Source organism: Parasteatoda tepidariorum, chromosome 4, assembly GCF_982258835.1.
Source record: "Parasteatoda tepidariorum strain Cologne lab strain chromosome 4, Ptep-v5.0, whole genome shotgun sequence".
Lineage (NCBI taxonomy): Eukaryota > Metazoa > Arthropoda > Arachnida > Araneae > Theridiidae > Parasteatoda > Parasteatoda tepidariorum.
This window is the reverse complement of record NC_141758.1, coordinates 73,306,304-73,328,705: the sequence shown is the minus strand read 5'-3', so window position 1 is coordinate 73,328,705 and position 22,402 is coordinate 73,306,304. Positions and strand designations below refer to the sequence as shown.

Sequence of the window (22,402 nt, the reverse complement as noted above, 5' to 3'; positions counted from 1 at the left end):
ATACATCAAACACCGTGTCTCTCTAAAAACATGACTTTTCGCAATAAAACCAAGTTTAGAGCTTAATATTTGTTTTAACTCTCGTGTGATAATGCATCATGAAGATCCGATGTTGTTTGCCTAAGTTACTAAAGCTCTTTAATTTTAGCTCAAGCAGGATTGCATGTGAATGTAATAAATAACTCTAGCTGTCCATATGTGCACCGATACTTGTAGCAGCACCGAATGAAATCATTTGGAAACACGAATGTACTGACCTATATTCGCCAAGAAAAGTTTCTATTGATTTGCTTGACCCGATAACAACGTTGATAATGGCTCGGCTGGCGACGTTAAATCTGGTAGTTACACTTTGCCTCCAGAACAGCAAATTCCAGCTGTTTCATTCTTAAATTTGAGAGCACTACAAAACATACATAATTGATCCATTTTTCCGATGATGACGCTTGGGTGAAAGACTATAGTTGGTTGTCGGATCATAGTGAAATGCACTGAGATTCAAATCAGAGTATTGGCAGCGTCTGAATAGCGAAGTGCGTTCTTGATTGATTTTTATTCTTGCATCCCGTTGCTCTGATGTTTCCGACGAACGGGCTTGATAAGTGCGTAGTTGATTTGTTAACAGTCTTCTTTCCTGTTTCTCAGACGTTTCTAAGGAACGGGCTAAAGCATTGTGTTCTCGATTAGTTTCAAGTCTTTCTTCCCATTGCTCCGATTTTTCTGAAACACGGTTAGTTCTCTTCTTGCGTGCTTGAGATGTTGATCGACTAAGAGCGATTCGTTTAGGCGGCATATTTTTGCAAATATTCTCTTTCAAACAAAAAGAAATGTAGAAGTTGACAGTGGTCGCAAATTTGCTAATTCCAAAATTCACGTATTTATTTTAAATAATAAACAAACAATAAAAATGAAATAAATTAAATAAGAAATATAATAATGATAAAATTTAAAACAAAAATCTATTTTTGGTAAAAATATACTTGTGGGTGCCCCTTGACGAAATTGGTAACTTTATCACCATTCCTGTTCGCGCGGAACACCGCGGTAACAGGAATGGCTGCCAAAACATAATGATATTTTAATAATACATTGGAAAATTTCAGCAAGACATCGGCCAAAACTTTATAAAATTGCAATGAACCCAATGTAAGCAAAATTAATAAACCCAATAAAATGCATTTTGAATCGAAATAAAAATTAATGGAGTAAGAACAGAAAGAAGAGGGAAAAAAAACATCTCACTTATTCATTAAGCTTGAATTTCCTCAGTTTTAGGTGCACAGAATTCTCTAATAGCAGTTAGATACTGTCTAAATTTATCATGAATAGAATCTGTGTTCCTCCATCGCCACATAAATTCGGCGAAATACGAATTGAAAATGGCGTCTGTGGTATCGGAATGGCGGTGACATTTTTTTCTAAAGTCCTTTTTTTTATGACTGCCCGCATACCTTCGATCCTATTGATCAGAAGCAAAAGTAACCTAACCAGCCGGCATCCAACATAGAACTAACGGACTTCTGAAATTACATATACCGTTGAACATTTAAAAATAACGCTGAAATTTAAACGAATCAGAATCACGATTGGGATTCAACATCGGCCAGCTTGGAGATCAACCGCTATCACAACTTGGTGAGAGTCAAGGGGCACCCTCAAATATAGTCTACTCCTATTTTTTAAATGAAATAATTAAAATGAATGTGAATTCGCAAACTTTGTAATAATAAACAATCTAATAGTTTTCAAATGACAACTGTCAGCAATGAAAAATTGCATACTGAATTGAGCTAAAATTGCATACTAAATATAAATAATTATTAAAAGCGTGCAAGATGAATAAAATTTGCTTTTGCCTTGATTTTTATTAAACAGTTTTCACAATACTAAATCCGTGATACGACCAATAATTACGAAACTTATTCTCGTTGATTTTACGTGCTTGTGCTCACCTGAAATAAAGAACCGAATTATGATTAAATATTAAAGTATATGTAATTTACTTTTCTAAAAGAATAGAGCTATAAGATAGAAAATATCACTGTTGTTATTTTTAAGATATTTGAAAACTGATTCGTATACAGCAAAATTTAAAACAATGACTAACTTTTAACCAATCAGAAAATTCCATTTCGATTTTCGCTGATACCGCTGGAACGGTTTGTGGCAGAATGTTCTATTGTGAATCTAAACCATTCTCGAATCCTTCTGAAGGTACACAGAAAATTTCATTTAAATCGGTCCAGCCGTTTAGGAGGAGTTCAGTGACATACACACGAACAGTCGAAATATATATATAAAGATTTCGACTGTTCGTGTGTATGTCACTGAACTCCTCCTAAACGGCTGGACTGATTTAAATGAAATTTTCTGTGTACCTTCAGAAGGATTCGAGAATGGTTTAGATTCACAATAGAACATTCTGCCACAAACCGTTCCAGCGGTATCAGCGAAAATCGAAATGGAATTTTCTGATTGGTTAAAAGTTAGCCATTGTTTTAAATTTTGCTGTACACGAATCAGTTTTCATATATCTTGAAGATAACAACAGTGATATTTTCTATCTTATAGCTCTATTCTTTTAGAAAAGTAAATTACATATACTTTAATATTTAATCATAATTCGGTTCTTTATTTCAGGTGAGCACAAGCACGTAAAATCAACGAGAATCAGTTTCGTAATTATTGGTCGTATCACGGATTTAGTATTGTGAAAACTGTTTAATAAAAATCAAGGCAAAAGCAAATTTTATTCATCTTGCACGCTTTTAATAATTATTTATATTTAGTATGCAATTTCAGCTCAATTTAGTATGCAATTTTTCATTGCTGACAGTTGTCATTTGAAAACTATTAGATTGTTTATTATTACAAAGTTTGCGATTTCACATTCATTTTAATTATTTCATTTAAAAAATAGGAGTAGACTATATTTGAGTGTGCCCCTTGATTCTCACCAAGATGTGATAGCGGTTGATCTCCAAGCTGGCCGATGTTGAATCCCAATCGTGATTCTGATTCGTTTAAATTCAAGCTTAATGAATAAGTGAGATGTTTTTTTTCTTTTCTTTCTGTGCTTACTCCATTAATTTTTATTTCGATTCAAAATGCATTTTATTGGGTTTATTAATTCTGCTTACATTGGGTTCATTGCAATTTTATAAAGTTTTGGCCGATGTCTTGCTGAAATTTTCCAATGTATGATTAAAATATCATTATGTTTTGGCAGCCATTCCTGTTACCGCGGTGTTCCGCGCAAACAGGAATGGTGATAAACATAAGTTACCAATTTCGTCAAGGGGCACCCACAAGTATATTTTTACCAAAAATAGATTTTTGTTTTAAATTTTATCATTATTATATTTCTTATTTAATTTATTTCATTTTTATTGCTTTTTTATTATTTAAAATAAATACGTGAATTTTCGAATTAGCAAATTTGCGACCACTGCCAACTTCTACATTTCTTTTTGTTTGAAAGACAATATTTGCAAAAATATGCCGCCTAAACGAATCGCTCTTAGTCGATCAACATCTCAAGCACGCAAGAAGAGAACTAACCGTGTTTCAGAAAAATCGGAGCAACGGGAAGAAAGACTTGAAACTAATCGAGAACACAATGCTTTAGCCCGTTCCTTAGAAACGTCTGAGAAACAGGAAAGAAGACTGTTAACAAATCAACTACGCACTACTCAAGCCTGTTCCTTGGAAACATCAGAGCAACGGGAAAGAAGACTTAACAAATCAACTACGCACTACTCAAGCCTGTTCCTTGGAAACATCAGAGCAACGGGAAAGAAGACTGTTAACAAATCAACTACGCACTACTCAAGCCTGTTCCTTGGAAACATCAGAGCAACGGGAAAGAAGACTTAACAAATCAACTACGCACTACTCAAGCCTGTTCCTTGGAAACATCAGAGCAACGGGAAAGAAGACTGTTAACAAATCAACTACGCACTTATCAAGCCCGTTCGTCGGAAACATCAGAGCAACGGGATGCAAGAATAAAAATCAATCAAGAACGCACTTCGCTATTCAGACGCTGCCAATACTCTGATTTGAATCTCAGTGCATTTCACTATGATCCAACAACCAACTATAGTCTTTCACCCAAGCGTCATCATCGGAAAAATGGATCAATTATGTATCTTTTGTAGTGCTCTCAAATTTAAGAATGAAACAGCTGGAATTTGCTGTTCTGGAGGCAAAGTGTAACTACCAGATTTAACGTCGCCAGCCAAGCCATTATCAACGTTGTTATCGGGTCAAGCAAATCAATAGAAACTTTTCTTGGCGAATATAGGTCAGTACATTCGTGTTTCCAAATGACTTCATTCGGTGCTGCTACAAGTATCGGTGCGCATATGGACAGCTAGAGTTATTTATTACATTCACATGCAATCCTGCTGGAGCTAAAAATAAAGAGCTTTAGTAACTTAGGCAAACAACATCGGATCTTCATGATGCATTATCACACGTGAGTTAAAACAAATATTAAGCTCTAAACTTGGTTTTATTGCGAAAAGTCATGTTTTTAGAGAGACACGGTGTTTGATGCATTCTATTGAACGGCAGAAAAAGAGAATTGCCACATGATTTGGCTTATTGAAAAACTCACACCAGGACAAATTGGTCAGCTCATATCAGCAGAAATATTCATAACGCCATTGATCCAGAATTATTTCAGATCATCATCCAAAATATGTTTCATGGTCGGTGTGCATCACCATACATGTCTGTTTGAAAATGCACTAACGATATCCTAGAGAATTAACTGTTGAGACTATCACTGGTTTTTTCACCATTAAATAAAATTCTCTATTCAAATCATAATCACAAATCTCATTTACACACTTAAATACAAAATTTAAATTCAAACTGAAAGCTTTGCAACGCACGCAGGGTACAGCTAGAAATACAGCTACGGGATGAAAGTATATTACTTCCACGAATCCCTATTATGTGCCAATCCCTATTATGCCCCCACAGATGTGCCAATTCAATTTAAACGCATTCAGTTCCACATTAGATTGGCATTCGCAATGATAAGGCCAAACAATGTCTGTTTGCGTCTTAGATTTGAACACACCATGTTTTTCGCACAGATACGTGGCATACTCTCGAGTGGGCAAACCATCCAGTTTATTTGTGTTAGCTAAAGATGGAATGACAAAAAATATTGTACACTCCATTGCACTAAGAATTTAATATTGTTGACTAATATTTTCAGAATTCGTTGTATATATAATTTATAAGATAAAGTTGCAATAAATTTAAAAAAAATATTATTTGGTGTGTTGTTACTTTCACATTCCGTCATCTTTCATAGCGCTCCATGCCTCTTCCACTCATATACCACATACGCACACATTTACAATAAATAAGATACTAGGAGGCTTTGCGCCCTGCTCGCTGGCGCTCGCCAACCCCCGGAAGTGCTTTCGCAGTTCATTTCGGATTGCTTCGCAATTCGATGCTCTCTTTGCTCGCTCATTGGATACGTTCTTAACGTCTAGCTTTTGTATACTTTTTTGAACACTGAAGTTCCGAAAACTTTTCACTGTAGAAAATTCTAAACCTGTGCATTTCAATATTAATTTGAAATTGAAAACAGTTCGCATATTTTTCTTAATCACACTATTCTAAATTTTAGTTGTTGAGAAAAGTAACTGTTGTAAGTTTTGTTTTAAAGTCTTTCCCACCAGAGGGCTAAAACCATGTGTTGTAAAACAATATGTAATAGTACTGAACGCCGGATGTAAAGCATCGGCTTCGATGAAGATAATTTTGTGAGAATTTTCTTGATTATTCGGTGAGAATTCACCCGATTAGACATATGATAATCCCTACATGCTCTTGCGCGCCGAAGCCTATCAATTAAAACGAATTAGCGTTTTATATATTATAGATCAGAAATATGATGCTCACTACGTGCTCTTGCGCGCCGAATCCTATCGATTAAAAATGAAAACTGTTGCCAGCGCGAGAAAAGAAATATCATCGGTTTTATTGATACATACGTACGTATTAGCGTTTTATATAATATAGATAAGATATATTTTCATACTCTAGAAATAATTCATATGGCAAAACATCGTTTGCCGGGTCAGCTAGTATATTAATAAATAAACGCGTTTCTTACAAGTGGACCACCTTTTGTGGCTTAACATCATTTACAAGCAGCATTTTATTTAATTTTATATCCGTCGCTGAACAGCCGACCCAATTTATGCGTTTACGACTACTAATGTTCAACTCCGCAGCCTTGTAATTTTGAACCCAATCCACAAGTCAATGGAACTTCTGGATCAAGTATTGGGAGAAATTTGCCTTCGTGGAGGACTTTTTTGATGGAACTAATCCACATTTGCGTTTCACAGAGAGGAATATCACGAGGACCTCGAACGGTTAGTCTGACGGCAAGGGGACTCTACCGCTGAGGATATTTCATGTCAGCACTGTGGTCGGTGTAGCCCGGATGCGGAATTCTTATCGATCAGCCATCGCAAGGATTTGAACCCGGTTCCCCACATTGAAAAGAGAACATTCTATCTCATGAGCCATCTCGGCTCTACAAGTAACATTCAATCATCCCTTCTTAACGTCTTAGAGTTGCTTTAAGTTACTCTCTGTTATCTTAACGTTTCTGATTTTAGAATGAAAACGTTCCGCAATAAAAATTTCTTTTCGGTGGTATTCGCTTTATTTTTATGATCTTCAAACTATACGACTTTCATAATGATCGGAAACTAAAATTTTTCTGAAAAGAAATATTACGCATCAACTTTAACGTCTCCATTTTTAAAATAAGTCATAACGTTCCTACATCATTTGTGAGACACAATACGCTATTTCTGAGCGTGTGCAGCATCGCTGAGAAACGGAAAAACGCGTTAGCGTTACCGTAACGTATGCGTAACGCAAGTGTTGTCTATTATCCAAAGTTAAAGGGCCTAAAATTAAAATTGTTCTATAATCATACACAAAAATTATCGAATGATATTGCTTTGATACTGAGCATTTTATAGGTTTTTAAGATATGTAGTTATCGTTTTATATTTATTATAACGTTAGCCACATTATAAATATAAAACGGTAAATAAGATAGATGATAGATTAACTTTTTAATATGTAATTATTTTTTATAACAAATTGTATGCAAAAGTTGCATTTAGTTAACGCAAGCAATTAAAAAGCTAAATACTATTTTTTTAAAAACTTATAAGCAATATCAAGAATTAATTTTTTGCCCTATTGTTGAATAATGTCGTCGGCAGCAAAAAAATTAACGACTTTTTATAGCAACCAATAATTAAATAAGAATATTAAAACAAGTTTGTGGATGAAGTTGCAATGGTAGCCGAGAGAATGTAATGAAATTAAATTTTATTCCAATGGAATCGAAAACTAAATTTGCAAGAAAAAAAATCATTTAATTCCTTGAATCCATTCTATGAATTCATAAAATTCATTAATTAAATAAAAATTAAGGATCATTTAAATGAATAATTTTAAATTTTCATAAAACAATTTATTAATCAGCAAGGGGAAAAAATGGATGTGAAGCAATCTTGAGAGTGGGTGAGTGAGGCTCTTTCGCCTAATAGGCGAAAGAGCCTCAAAGATTAAACTAAAACCATTCTATTTTATAAATGAGTGTTTTCCATTTTTCCCCACCGATGAATATTTTATCCACCTATTACTGCGCATGGAAGTGATTATACTATGTTTATTATTCTTATAATTTTTAATCTAACTCATCAAATCATCTGAATCAATTAAATTAGAAAACTAACATTCATTCTAGATTCTTTGAATGAATTTGATACTGTCATGTACTTACAATACATTGGGGGAAAGAAGAACGAAAAACTCCCACTTTTAGCCCGACGACTATGGAAATCATAATATTTTATGTCACCGTTAAGCTGAGGACATGTATGAATCACATTAACCACTGTGAAAATGTAAGTATGATTCATCTTTGTCTTGTTTAAATATTATATTCTTAGCGGTAATTATATTTCAATGAATTTTATGGAGAAAAAAAAAATAACAGATTTAGAACGAACGTATAGAACAGGAGGCTCTTTGAAAAAACTTTTTTTTTAAATCAAAAAGTGGCTTTCTGTTTAAAAGCTTTCGTAACAATTACACAAGTTAAAATTTTACAGCCCACGTGAAATATTTTTTAAACCTTGGAAATAATGTGTTTTCAGATGATATTAAAAATTTCTACACACGCAAGCTCGGTAAGGAACCAGGGCAGTTCTGTAGTAAATAGACTGCGTAGAACGAATGAGCATACGCTTGAAAGCACTGGATACTACATGAAAGTTTTCAATTTCTAAAACGCAGAGGTGAATTGAAAGTTGCCCACACCATAATTAAACAATCTGTATCTAAATACCAGATGGAGTATTTCAATGCAAGTTAAGTACTACGGAGATCAGTTGAAATTTTGGCTTTTATTTTTAACAGTAATGTGTATTAATTATTGTCTTTTTTATTGTTCAAATATAAAATGCCTTTCTTTATACACTGTATTGCATTTTCCTTATACTGATTTTGGTAGAAACGAAGAAACTTATTGAAAAAAAACTTTACTTAGAAACTTTAATTTAATTAATTGAAACTTTAATCAAATGTCTAATGTATGGACTACTCATTACTGGTTGTTTTCTTATCAGCCAGTTCAGTATTTATCAGTTGTTTTAAGACTGTGAGTTATTGGGTACGAAGTATAAAAACAATATTATAAAACAGGGGTTGCCAACTTACATGAGTCCGGGGGCTGCAATTAGAAACACCAGTCAAATGGCGGGCCGCAACTTTATCGAAATTTTATATAGGACTCTTTTATGTTTGTAAGAACATTAAATATTACTGTCAGATTTTCATCAAGTAGTACGAAACAAAAGTATTGAATTACAAATTAAAATAAGAAGTAGATTTTTACCTGAGAAATATATTATTTTGCTACGTAAGGATGTTAAATTTCACAGAAACGAAGAAATTAGAGTTTTTTTAACGAAAGAAAAGTATTTTAAACCAATACAGATTTTTTACAAAAATTGTCCGCAAAAAAAGGACAACTAATATATTTTAGTTCGCGGGCCACAAAAAAAAGGCTTCGTGGGCCAGATGTGGCCCGCGGACGGCCATTTGGTAACCGCTGTTATAAAACAACGTGACAACGCCTTGAGCAACAAACGTTATACTAATGAAGCCTCTGAGTAAATATCATCACCGGTTGCAATACATTTGAAACAGTATTACCATATACCAGACGTTTTATCAACACCTCTCAGAAGAGAGTGGCTCAATTTAGTAATCCGACGTGACGAACATAAACTGCGCAGTGGGGATTTAAGAAAGGTGTCACTACGTTCGGGCTACTAAACTGAGCATTCGGGGAAAATACGAAAGATATCACTGCGTAAGGACTCTTAAATTATCAGATTTCTCGCTTATTGTAACCCGTGCAGAGGCCTTCTCTCTTCTAGCTTGATAGACACTTTTTGTATAATTGAAATGTGTAATAAGTCTTGTAAATTGAATGCATTTCCGCTAAATTATGATCAATAAAACTTTGAGGTGGGTAACTTTAAATTTATCCCCTATCACTTAACATGTTACTCCACAACGCTCTTTAAAAAATAAACTTGTTCTTAGATTTCACAGCTTTGCATAATTTTTCTCAAAACTCAATGGTATGATACAGGTAGACTTATATAAGTGTTTCTCTGCAAAAATAACTCTTAATACATAAAAATAATAAACAATAGTATACCTGTAAAAAATATACTTATTTCTTAAACGCCATTAATTTCCTTCGCTGAAAATTCTACATATTTGGCAGCCCTAATTTTCGAAGCCAGCTTTTCCCCTTGCATTCTACTAATAAATTTATCTTTTGACTGTCCTTCTGCATTTTCTCTTAGGTCTGTTTTAGTACCTGTACAAAAGTTATTTCATAACTAAGTGAAAAAATGATTTCTAAACATTATTTATTCGATTAACATATTGCGAAATAAACTCATTACATGAAATTTCTAACTAAAGGAAAAAAAATCAAGGTATGGCAAAGGCTATCAAAGATTTTCTATTTGGCTACAAACTTATTTTATTTTATTTAACAAAGACAACCACAGTTATTGTGGTGTTGCCACATTTGTGTCAGTGTACTATACAAGCTCAGATGGTGCAAGCTTTGAAGTGAAATTGAATGCATAAACTAATAAACTAGAAACACTAAAAATCATACTTACTTTTATTGAAAATGAATTTTAGTTGTGTTTGCAACTGGACGCGTACCTCCAAAAGAGTGTAAATCATTTAGTTACTTGACTAGTTGAGAAAAAAAAATAGTGCGTGGAGTCCCTCCGCGCGGAAGAAGTGAAACTTCGTAATGTGGAAATGAAAGTAGGAAGGGGTAGAAATTAATTTTTAGTGAAATCATATTGTTTCTTTGAGACAAACTTTATTAACATTGCTTACAATTCACAATTGATCGCATCTTTTAATTATCATTTTCGAGTGGAGCAATATCCAAATCTATAACATTTACAATGGGATTATGATAACTAAAGTAAGATACGAAATGTTTGAGTTCTATTTTTTCAATATTTCTTGCAAAAACTGCATCAATGGTAGTTCCCCCTTTGGTTGTTGGATCATTCCTACCATTTATCATTTCCAATCCAAATTTGTCTTTAAGGAAGGTTAATAATGTTTCAGCTTCAGGTAACGAGAAATTCACATTAAAATTTCCTGCAAGGATCACAGGCCGCTCACAATAATCAATTTCTTCACCAGTAACGTCTGCCAGAACTTGTGAACCTGCAGTGGATAGTGGCTATAAAGATTTTGCAATAAATAATTTAATATCCCTCATGGCTGCATTTGGTGAAATATAAATGGCAATTAAAAAAGAGAAAACCTAACAATCAATTGATATTCACAAGAGACGTACCTTGACATAACCTTAAATCCGTCGCATTGTGCGTGGGATTGTTTTCACTCATCTTTTACAATTGTTATCCACTGAGTTTGAAAATAAAAAATACTGCCCTATTAAATTATATGTGTATCAAATCAAACTAAAATATTTATAGAAAAACAATTCGCGATCGCAACGCTCGAGTACGCCGTCTAGCGGGAGCCTGTAAATATCGGACATTAATTTATCACGTTTTCATTTAGTTCCATCAAAGTCATTGACTGAATCAGACGCCATTTTTTAGCAGCAAATAAGAAACAATATTTCCCTAAGGAAAAGGCCGAAGAACTTGAAAAAAATCTCCAAAATATTAGTAAATCTTTCAGGAACAGAACACGCCAAACATTTGAAGAAAAATTCCTCAATAATTTTTAATTTCTATTATCAACAAACTTGCAACTGATGACTTCCGATTTCGGATACTGTTACAGATGTGTGTATTAAGGTAAAATGCATTTCTTCTGTCTTCAATTCATTACGAATTAAAGTGAAGTCAACATTGCTTTCGTCATTCCAGTGAATAAATATGAATTCAGAACATACAGAATTGTAATAGTTATAGCATATTCTTCTTCGTTATAGAATAGTATATATTTCTGTATCCATATAATTCGGAAAACAACAATAAAAAATTATCCAAGTTACTTGAAATAGTGCCATTTGTGCTGATTCTTAATTAATTTAAATCGTTTTCTTGGTAAGTTTTTTTTAATTTTGAAAGAATAAGTTCAACTAGAATTCAGCTATTCTGTTTTTAGCTACATATTCAAATTCATATCAATTATAAAATTTTGCTGTGTAGTATGTTATCTAAAAGTAATGAAGGTATAAACTATGTATCTATTATTTGAGAATAAAGTTTTCAAACAAGGAACTTATCATTTTGGAATTCTCCGGGAATCATAAATCAGGTAAGTGCAATGATTTTTACAATAAAAAATTTGCTTGTAAATATTTTTTTTTTCATTTGATGATGGTTCTCTACAGAATGGTTTTTTACGTCTGATTAAGAACTATAAGAATAATAAAAAAAGAAACAATATGAAAGTTTTTATTTCAATGTTAAGAATTCTTAAAATCGTTTTTTTTATCCTAAGAATTCTTTATTTTCCGTTTTTTAGTTTATAATTTTTTGATAAAAATTTTTCTCAAAATACTTTTGAAAAATTAAATGGTATAACATTATGTGTTTATGTATACTTCTTGTATATTCCAATGTTTGAAATAATATGATTCAGAAAAGTATGGAATAAAAATTCGGTACTTACGTATTAACGCCACCGCCGCTACAGATTTGGCGGTTTTTAAGTGCCGCCAATCTACACTTAAAATTTTTGCGACAATTCATAAAATAAAACACTTTATTTAAAATCAAAATAGTTAATCGGATTTCGGTGGAAAATGAGCCGATATAGAGTTTAGCATAGATTCAAAACAATCATATCGCCATATGAACTCTGATGAATAAGATTCCAAATGAAATAACATTTCCAAAACGTACGTTTACCAAGATAAAGTTTTATGTTGTGGGAATTGGTACATTTTCGTTATTTCGTTCCCTCCTGAAAAAATAAAATTGCATCTTGTTTTGTTTTTGGCAAATCCCAAAGACGAATATTCGTAGCACTAAAAATGGCGACAAAAAAGAATTGTTTTTTTTTTTGTTTGTTTTTGTTTCGTCAGCATTCTTTATTTTACGTTTCTTAGTTTCTAAATAATGATTTTTATTGAAACTTGAAATTTTTTGATAAAAATTGTTCTCAAAAAACGTTGTTTACAAAATTAAATTTCATAAAATTATGAGGCTTATGTATACTTTTTGTTCATTTTAATTTTTGAACTAATATGATTCTTAAAACTATAGAATGTAAAGTTTAAATGGGCCTTTCATGTTATATCATTAAATTTAGTAATACTATTTCTCGGGCATTAGGTTTTAACTCGTATAAGAATATACATATTTTTTTCTGTTAATGTACAAATATTTTTCCGATGTGTTTTGGATGTTCCTTCTCTAATAAAAAGAGATACCATTTTGTTTTCGGTTGTACAAGAAAGAAGATCAAGCATTTTTCTTTTTTAAATTTAATAAGCCACATTAAAGAAGGAACGTTGCAATGCTATACGCTACATTAACGACGTCTCCAGAGTAACTGAATGACGGTTCATATAGAAATCGCAGGTATGCGCAAAGATTGTATAAGTGTAAAGATGGGAAACTCGCGAAAGTCGTAACAAAATTTGGCACAATGCCAGCGATTCGTGTACGGCGGAGAAGTTTGTCTCCAGGGGCACACTGCAGCGCATGCGCAATATCATCCTTAGTTTTGGAAGGAGAGTTTGGAGAGAGAAGCACATGAGAAATCAATCAATGGCGGACGTTAATTTGACAATTATCCCTCACAAGTAAGTGCGCTTTGTATAACCTATCTTCTGTTGATTTTTTTCTCCTTGTTTTCATTTTTCATAAAGATTGTAATCCACTTTTTTTCTTTCAATATTTTTCAGTGATTCTTCTGTGCGCAAAGCAAAGAATTATGATAGATGTGCTTACTGCAATGTAAATAGAGCAGGTTATCCAAATTTGAAATTGTTTCGTTTTCCTCAAAATATCGAAATGTAAGTAAATAGTTAAGCATTTTCGAAGATTTCGGTAAATTATTTTTCAATGATTGATTATATGAACCTATTAGATAAGACTGACTTAGAATCGTAACTAAATGTGTGACTAATTTATAGTGTCCGACTTTAATTTAATTTCATTTGGTTTTTAAATTCTGTATAATTCCATAAGTGCGTTTATCTTTTTTGGTCGGAATTAAATATTTACAAATGAAATTTATGTGTATAACTAAGTAAAAATTTAAATGTTTTTCAAGAAATGTAAAAAAGATCTATAAATCTGACATTTCAAATTTTTGAAAGTTCATTACATACATGAAATTATTTAAATAGTGTAAAGTGTAAAAAGTGTTACTTTTTAATCATATAATATTTATAGAGTGGTTTATAGTAGATATATATATTTTATTTATCTGTTAGCTCTAAATGTCCAGTAAACGGTACCGTCTTTACTTATAGGCACACAGGGCAATGCCCGGGGACCCCATTTTCTCAGGGGGCCCTAGAGAATCGTACTTTTTTGAAAAATTGCATTAAAAAAAATTTAAGACTAAAAACATTACCTTATATATTTAAAAAAAATTTTTTTTTATAGAGTATGCATTTTTTTTCTACAAATGGTGATTGCTTATCAAACACCAATAATTGGAGTAGTTTATCACCAAGAAAACTTAAAAAGTCAACCGAAAACTATTTTTCTTATTTTATTATATGAGGATTACAACTGGTTAGCGTATCAATTTTTTTTTAAACTATGCATAGTTTAAAAGTACTTTATTTGAGTTTTTGTGGTAATCAAAAATAGTTAAAATTATTGCATTATACAGTCCCTGGCCAAATTATTAGACGCACTATAAGATTCTAGGTAAAATCTTAATTACTCAGGTGATACAGTCGAACTCGTTTATAACGAGCTCGGATTTAACGAGAACTCGGATTTACCGAGGGAAATGAGAATTTTTGGTTGGATCAATGTTAAGTCTATGGAACAGAAGTCGCTTTTAACGAGCAAGACCCGGTTTTAGCGAGCAATATTTTTCTGTCTTGCAATCTTCTTTCTCATCTTTCTAGTCTTTCTGTCTTATCTTTTTCTCAAAATGATAAAGAAATGCGAGGGAAGGGGGTTAGTTGTCATTAAATTAAGAAAAGTATTTAATTAAATTAATTAATGTAATTAAAGTAAGTAAGTATTAATTAAATTTTAAGTAAACTCAATCATTTGACCTTCCAAGCCCCCCCCCTCTTCTGGTTGCACGCCTGTCTTAAGGACCCGTTTATTACGAGCACTCGGATTTAACGAGTACATTTTGCGGTCCCTTTGTGCTCGTTATAAACGAGTTCGACTGTACTACACAGCTTTATTGTATTTACGCTACTGAAACCGGTTTGTACTTGTTTACGTTTGCGTATCAATTGGTTAAATAGGCGATATGTAATACAAATTCGACAAAATGTAATAAAAATACTGATTATTTATTGTATCAGGTACTATATTATAATAATTAGGTCAAATTAATAGACGCACTGTAGTTTTTTAATAATGACATGATTTGCACGAGTTTACATACTATACTTTTATAATTAAACATACGCGTTAATTTATTAATATAATGTATTTAATTATAAAAGTATTAATATGCATGTTAATACTTTTATAATTAAACATACAAATGGATTTTTATTCAGGAGATTTTTCATTCACCTCCTATTTGTATTTATTTTTAACGTATTTCATTTCATTGTTAACCAACTGATACACTAACGAAAAGAAGTGGAAACTGGTTTCAGCTACGTAAAAACAATAAAGCTGTATAGTATTACCTGATAATTATAATTTTACATAGAATCTTAAAGTGCGTCTAATAATTTGGCCAGGGACTGTATCTTAAAAATGATTTATTTTTTGTATATGAAGTTTTTTAGTTTGTTTTTAAGCATTATGACACATTATAGGTCTAAAATATTTTTGTGCCCTGGGCCCCTGCATGCTATGAAGATGATACTGCCAGTAAAACATAAATTTAATTGATTTTGTTATTTAATCACCCAATGAATTGTTTTGTTATTAAATTTCCTTTCTAAATATTTTCCTTAAACACTGCCTACTTTTTTAAAACTATTTAATAAAATATTAATACTTAAGAAAAATAATACATATAATTTATTAATGCCATACATTTTAAGTTCTGTTCTCGAATTAGACAGCATTCTTACGTCATATTAGCACTTTAATCTTACTGTGTGATTTTTTTTTTATATTAGGTGCAGGAAATGATTAGAGGCCAGCAGAATTGCATCGTTACTGAATGTTGATACTGACAGACTGACTACACAACAGATGTAGATTGTGTTCAAGACATTCTAAAATTAAAGATTATGTATCAAAAATAATGCAGACTTGTTCCTATAGTGCAGTTCCAATGAACCAATATTGCATCTTTTTAATTTTATGTTAATTTATTTCATAAACTTGCTCAAATATTTATTTATTGTATAAAATGTATACAATTTTATTTGGGTAATTTTTATTTTATTGAAAAGTGTATTCTTAAAATATATAACCAAAAAGAATATTTTTAGATAGTTTAATAAAGATAAAACAAATACTGCAACAAGTGTCTCGTTTATTTTTTTTAAAACTCTAAGTATATATATAATTTAAAATTTTTATTTATATATAGCACATTTCTTATACATATAAACACATGGAAAAATTAACAAAGCGAAAAAGTTTTTTTTTTCAAGGGGAAATAAGTTTTACTCAATTTTTTAAAGTTTTAATGAATTTTTATTTTTTAATATAAATTACTTTAGTTAAATAAATATTTACTACTTTAAAATAAATTATAATCCTGCTAAATTTGTGAACTGAAAAAAATTTAAAAGCAAAATCGAATCCGATAATAATTAACGGAGAAAATATGAGTGCATTGGGTGAAAATCAAATGATCTGCGCCCGTTCTTCAATCGCTCTTAACGGTGGCTTTCCTGCATTACACCTTCAGCGCCCAAGTTGGGGGAAAGATCCTTACGACTTAACATTGATAGTATAGGAAGTTTCCCTTCTTTACGCGAAGCGTATAAGTTCTTTGGTATGCGTCTCATACAACAACGCCCCCTATAGTTCGTTGCGATCGCGAATACTTTTATGACTTTTATTATTTTTATGCTAGTGAGAACCAAAACAATATGGAAATGAATGAGGGAAAACTGGATCCAACCACGTGATTTCCCGGCCAATAAAAACGCAACCTTGTTGGAAGTCGCATAAGAAGTTTCACTTCAAAAAAAAATGCCGAAAATTCCGAATTGTGCTGAAAATGATTAACGGTTTGCAAAATTAAATAAAGATAGATATTCACGGTCTACTTCGCATTTCGTAGATATTTATTCTCACTATGTTTAAAAATAAGTAAGTCAACAGAAGGCTCTTCTCTTGATGAATCATTTTAAAGCAATTAAATCGGAAAAACTATTCAATATTTCTTGCTGCATATCAGACTACCTGCTGCACCGATTTCTGTTAATGTCCCCGGACTGCGATATACTGTTGTTGCAAGTAATTCTTTTTTTGGAAACATTTGTTTTCTAGCTTTTCGCAGTTAGCGGCATAGTTTGTTACGCTTTTTAAATAATTTTGAAACTTGGAGAGAAGAAATTTTTCGGCCTCCTAAGCAGAACACTACTGTCAGCCGTACATTTCGATTCCCTTTTCGTATTCGTTTTTCTCTTTTCAAATTGTCGCTTTTTTTTTGGACACCAGGTAAAATAAATCGATTTAAACTGCTTTTCATAGATAAGTCAAATTATTCCATTTAAATCGGGACAGTCGTTGATTCTTCCGTGCTACAAGAAAAAAACCATTCTTGCCTTTCACGCTTTGCCAGTTAACATTTAAAATGTCTTACTTTTTCTCAGGGTATAAAATCCTACCCCCTTTGCCCAAAATGTCACCAACATCAGGCTTTAGCTGAAGATATTTTAAACTGCTTAGGAGTTCTTCGAGAAGAAATTTACACTTCTCCTCTCCTTGTCTTCGACTTTTTATTCGTCAACGGATTTATGGATCTGGTCTGAGGTCGTCAGACCTTTGGAGATAAGTAACAACAACAGTCCATCAATTCCTTCAGGATTGTGATCTTTTCATAGTGATTGGGCGAAGACATCATGTATGATTCTCATCACACGTGATGTTATCGCCCGATTATCCCTTCACGACCATGGTATGATACATAAAACGATCTTTTCTGACTTCTAACGACCCAAGATCACGTGAACGCAATACGGTACTCTTGTAATACATTTTGTATGTATGCGTACTTTTTAGTGCATGCAGTCCATGGCCAAATTATATAACACACTTTAAGGTTCTGGCGTTTTTTGGGGGGGCGGGGCTCAATTCGTCCCCTAACTCAATTTTTTTCCTTATGCGGCGTACGCTAGTATCAGAAACCTTCAATCTTCATGAAAATTCGCGGCTTGAAAATATTTCAGCATTCACGAGAGCCTTTAATTGCAGCTTCTTTACACGGTGAAGGATCGCCTTTTTTTTAACCTATTAAGAAAGTTTCCAATCGATTATTTAAACACGGCACACAAAATAAGCAAATAACTGCTTAGTATAAAACTGCGAAACAAATAAACACAGCGCATTATGCTACAGAAACACGTCCGCAACTGAAGCATGTGAAAACGCGACTGAAACCGGTTTGCACTTGTTTACGTTCGTGTATCAGTTACTTAGCATTGTAATGCAATACGTTAAAAATAAATACAAATAGGAAGTATATAAAAAATCTCCTGAATGAAATCCCATCACATGTACATTTAAATATAAAAATATTGTATATAAACTTTTGTAAAACATGTAATTATGGTAGGAACGTGAAAAACTACAGAGAGTCTACAAATTTGGGTAGGAACTGTATACTTTCTTAGTGGGCGGTACTGTAGAAGCGTTCCGCTCTCCTTTAATGATGTATTGCTTTACAGAGAAGTTAATGCGCACTTACCAACTAAGATAACAGGGGTGGTTGGGCAGAATTTCCTTATTTGTGGATACCATTTTGTTGTAATATTTTTATAAGATGTGTTGTTATCCACACTGAAACACAGCAGGAAAACATCTGTCTGAAAAACAAAAGGTCCATTATTTTTTTATTATTAAACAACTAGCCGCCTAAGGCGGACAGCTGTCCGCCACGCTAAAGGTTTTCACAAATAAAGTTTTTTTAAACATAGCAGGAAATCTGAAGATTAGTGGACAATTAAAGTGTTCCTGTCCTGCAATTTGGTCTTCATATCCAGTTCTGCTGCAGATGTGTAATAGCTCTTGAGGATGTTTGAAGATGTAATTTTGCTATGGTAACCTAAGGCCTATGGTAACCTAACCTATAATATAACTATCAGGTGGAGACTTGTTTTTTTCTTTAAATGAAAAAGGCCTCAGAAATTGTAAAAGCATACAAAAGTTGCTCTCGAAATCATCATTGGCCAATAGCTGAAAATTAAAACGCAGTTAATAACATATTTAAGAAACAGCAATAAAATAAAACTTGTGTCAGTCAGCATACAGATAGAATATAATTCTTCCTATTCTTATGAAACTTCTTTATAAACAATATTTTTAGTTTTTCCATTTGGTGCCAATAAATATAAGTTCTTTTCATCGCCAACTCTTGAGCAGCCAACATAAATCTGTCCATGTGAAAAGCAAGGCATCTGCAAGTCAAGACCAACGACTTTCAAAGATTGTTCCTGAGATTTATTTATGCTCATCGCAAAACTAAGTCGAACAGGAAACTGAAGTCGTTTAAACTGAAACGGAATGTCTGAAGATATGATGGGGATGCGAGGAATAAGCACACTATTTCCTGTTGAATGTCCTGTTATAATCTAGCACTGCTAGTTGAGACACGATCCTCTTCTAATCTTCTTTGACGTTTCTCTGATACTTCTTGGGCTCTAGAATTGCTTGTCGAAATTCGGTCATGTTCCATCCTTCTTTGACGTTCCACAGACGTTTCTTGGGCCCTTCTTCTTCTTTGAGAATCTCTTAATATCTTTTTCTTTGACAAAATACAAAGTTTTTTGGAAGGCGGTTCTGCCATGTCAGTAATCGGGTTTTTAAAAAGTCAACGAATACTTTAGAACAACAATTACTATGAAAGCAAATCATGAAACTTCAATATTAAAATCTAAGTGCTTACCTGCAAACTGAAACTTTCTGAAAATAACTAATTACATTTAATAAAAACTGTTAAAATAAAAAATAGAAAAACCAAAGAGATCCAAGGTAAGTGTGATCGTTCCTTCAAAAACAATTAAATTCCTATTTTATATATTATATAGCTACAACGCTTAAGAAAAAAAAAACTAAAATGCTAAATACATGAAAAGAACACGAAAACGAATTAATTTTTTATGGTATCAATTTCTATTTCTATATCGCTACAAAAACTATCGTCTTCGCTTAAGAAAAAAAAATAGAGCATGGAAAGAAAAAAAATACTTAAAAATACTTAATAATAACAATTATGAACAGCGACAAATACATCAAAGCGAAGCGTTCTATTTAAGTATCGAATATGTTGCCACATTTTTAATACGAAAGTTAAACTTTTCTCCAATGTAAACTAATGCGAACCTTACAATTAAATTATTAATTCCTTCGTATATTATTGGTTTAAGATGTCGAAAATTAATATTTCAATTGAAAGGTTCGCATTAGCATACATTTATAAGAGTGGAGAAAAGTATATGTATTTTTTAATAGTTTCTTGAATATGGCTCTTTGAAGACGAAAAAGCATAGATTTTCTTACAAAATGACTGATAACTAAAAAATTAATCCAAATTTGTGAAAAAGAAAAAAAATACTTCTTCATTATGTCAAAACACAATTATGTGCCGAGTTTCGTGCCTGTGCGAGGCTTCTGGGGCGATATATTGTGATTGCAGACAGACAGACAAACAGACACACACACACAGCCGCGTTTATTATTATGTATAGATTATAAAATGATTTATTTATACGCATGGAATTTTTTTTAATAACGATGTACTTCCCACCAAGTCTTTAAAATTGATCAGCAATTAGTTTAGTAACAGCATGTGCAAGAGATTCACACAACAGAAAGTAGAAAAATGCAAAATTAAAACCACAATTTTACTAATTTCATTAATAGTAAATATTTATCGGGAATACTAAATACTTTTCGGCCTATCTCATTACTGATTCAGAATTTCAAACGAATTTCCAAGGATTGGACTGAAAATTGGCGGGACTTCCAGTTTCCAGCAGAAAATTTTCTCATAAACGTAAAATTATTGAGAAATTTGCAGAGCTAAGTTTCAAATATTAATTATACGTATAATAGGGCATTTGGTTGAAATAAATAGAATATGGCCACCATGCATGCATAAAAGTTTGCGGAGTCGTTTTTGCTCTGCGCATTTTAAAGTCCTAATGGTTCCAGAAAAGTAAACTTTTATTACACATTCCAGCTCATTTTGGTGGTAGTAAATTCAACAGCACATGGAAGGAAACGACTAGCCTTATGATAAGAAGAAAACTTAGGAAAAAAACTTATCTGTGTCGTGGAGATATTAATATTGATCTGCATTTGACTACTAACTAGGTATTTGAGTCATCATTTCCCAGAAAAAGTTTCGAAAATGCACAGAAAAAAAAATTCACATCATAGATCGCAAATTAATATTTAAACGAAGAAAATACTAAATCATATGAGTTTCGGCCCTGGAGAGGGACACATTTCATTAAAAACTGTTTATAGAATATACTGTTATAGAATATAGTTAATAGAGTATAGCTGATAAATTTATATAATCCCTTCATTGTTTTATAAGAACTTTTACTAATTATAATAAGCGAGCTTTAGTTTTTACAATGTAAAAGATAAATATGTAAGGCTTTTCTCTTCTTTTTAGTAAAAATTTTCTGAAACCATATAATTTAGTCATTGTTTTAGAATCATAATAAACAGAAAATAATATTTTGCGCCCTTTTAATTAGGAATTGAGCACCAAAAAAAAATGCACAAGATGAATGCTCGATTAAAAAAAAAAAAAAGGCAATCGAGTAAGCAGACATTATTTAAATCGCCAATTCTAATATTTAGTCTCTCTGTGGCCGATAGTGACAGCTAGTTTTTTTTTTTACACTTAATTTGGTTGAATTTATTCTTCAATAATTTGAGTATTTATCAGCAATAGTAAAAATGATGAAATAAACATCTGTGATTAAGATAATAGCATTAAATGTATCTTATCTAGTTAGGCGTGGAGCAGTTTCAGGAATATTTTTTCATGGAGAAAGAATAAAAATGATTCAAATGAGAAAATTCTAATAAATATTACTTACACTTGGATAGAATAAGGGCCGTAATCTTTCGTAATCTTCAGTCCAGGGAGTGTCTATAAGAGATAAACTAACCTGTACATTGTCTATTTCCATGCACGCTTCATAGTTACCATATCTGAATAAATGATTAAATAAATAAAGACACGTATGTATAAATCATTTGACCACATACACAAATTCTTCAATTTTATATTCTTATAACATCTGGCTTAGTTTACTACAACATTTGATTACATTATATTAAGTACGTAATGTAATTTGTGTTGGACGCAGTGTAGTCGTATACGTCTTTGGTGCCATTAAACTTTGCATGGATAAAACGAATCAACCATAAACGTCGATAGGTAAGTCAATAGTCAGATTCAATAATGTTTTTGGTCTTTGTTTTGCGTC

General features: G+C 32.2%; 1 protein-coding gene and 1 long non-coding RNA gene across 2 annotated transcripts in view; one reads left to right on the top strand and one right to left on the bottom strand.

The window, feature by feature from the left end:
• The window catches only part of LOC107445277 (rho-related protein racG), a 30,900-nt gene that overhangs the window by 1,438 nt on the left and 7,060 nt on the right, over positions 1-22,402 (bottom strand). Inside the window, exons 3-5 of the mRNA XM_087161353.1 lie at positions 22,010-22,124; positions 18,640-18,757; positions 9,797-9,961 (exon numbers count right to left, since the gene is read on the bottom strand). Of these exons, the coding sequence (XP_087017479.1) occupies positions 9,819-9,961; positions 18,640-18,757; positions 22,010-22,124 (376 nt within the window). The 3' untranslated portion in view covers positions 9,797-9,818. The remainder of the gene's footprint in view (positions 1-9,796; positions 9,962-18,639; positions 18,758-22,009; positions 22,125-22,402) is intronic.
• Positions 13,210-16,221, top strand: LOC147811059 (uncharacterized). The gene is made up of 3 exons (XR_015433137.1): positions 13,210-13,411; positions 13,514-13,624; positions 15,890-16,221. It is a non-coding gene; the product is annotated as an uncharacterized LOC147811059 (long non-coding RNA).